Here is a 928-nt window from a genome sequence, read left to right as displayed (position 1 = left end):
TGCCCTCTGCCTGCGGCTCCACCGGCTCCTCGCTGGGGGGGCAGAGGGTCAGTGGGGTGACCTGTCCCCCTCCCCGTGTCTGCAGGATGGTGCAGGGACCCCAGGGGTGTGGCCGAGCCCCCTCCCCAGCTGGGGCAGAAATGCTTGACTCCCCATGGGGACCAGCACAGCTGCAGCTCCCACTGTGCCCATAGCAGAGCTGGAACTCGGGGCTGCCGTCCCTGGGGGATCCCAGGCACAAAAATCTGCTCCCACCCCATTCCCACTGGCCCTGGGTGAAGGGAGGAAAAGGTCTTACAGCTCCTTGGACTGCTGCCCATCAGTGAGGCCCGTGCCCTCCACCACGAACACGCAGTTGTTCAGGGGGGCTGTGAGGGGGTTCACCAGGCTGATCTCTGCCACCAGCTTCCGATTCTGCATCGGCTCCCCCAAAATCTGCAAGGAGGAATGGTTGGACCCCCAGCACTGCCATGCCTGGGGGCTGCTGTGCTCCCTTTGCCCCGAGCCTGGCAGGGCTGAAGCAGCTCCCCAGGGGATGCAGGTCCTCAGGAAGGCAGGACTTGCTCCCCAAGCCCCACCATAGTGGGTTTGCCCCAGGGCTTGGGGCACTGGGACAAACACCTTGTCAATGGGAAATGTACCCCCCAACCTGACACAGGGCACGGGGCCCTTACCCTGATCTTGATCTCTGGGTTCTGGATGTAGACATCTCTGATGGCCACAATGATGTCACCGGTCTGGTACTCAGTCAGGAGAGCCACCACCTTGATGATGTTGTCCTGGGTCAGGCTCTCCCTGTACTTCTCATACAGGATGAGTAGAGGAACACGCTTCTCTGGAATGGGAAGCAGAGGGGTAAGGGCTCACACCCTCCCCAGCCCAGCACCCGCTGCTGCTGGCATGGTCTGGGCTCCCTGGGAACTTCACC

At 62.3% G+C, this 928-nt stretch overlaps 1 protein-coding gene across 1 annotated transcript in view; it reads right to left on the bottom strand.

Annotated features, from left to right (window-relative positions):
- Positions 1 to 294: 294 nt before the first annotated feature.
- The window catches only part of TGM2 (transglutaminase 2), a 55,431-nt gene continuing 54,797 nt past the window's right edge, over positions 295 to 928 (bottom strand). The window contains exons 17-18 of the mRNA XM_009994012.1: positions 675 to 835; positions 295 to 435 (exon numbers count right to left, since the gene is read on the bottom strand). Coding sequence (XP_009992314.1) covers positions 295 to 435; positions 675 to 835 — 302 coding nt within the window. The remainder of the gene's footprint in view (positions 436 to 674; positions 836 to 928) is intronic.

Source organism: Chaetura pelagica, unplaced genomic scaffold, assembly GCF_000747805.2.
Source record: "Chaetura pelagica isolate M959 unplaced genomic scaffold, ChaPel_1.0 scaffold493, whole genome shotgun sequence".
Classification (NCBI taxonomy): domain Eukaryota; kingdom Metazoa; phylum Chordata; class Aves; order Apodiformes; family Apodidae; genus Chaetura; species Chaetura pelagica.
Note: the sequence above shows the minus strand (reverse complement) of the source record. Positions and strands in the feature narration are given on the sequence as shown.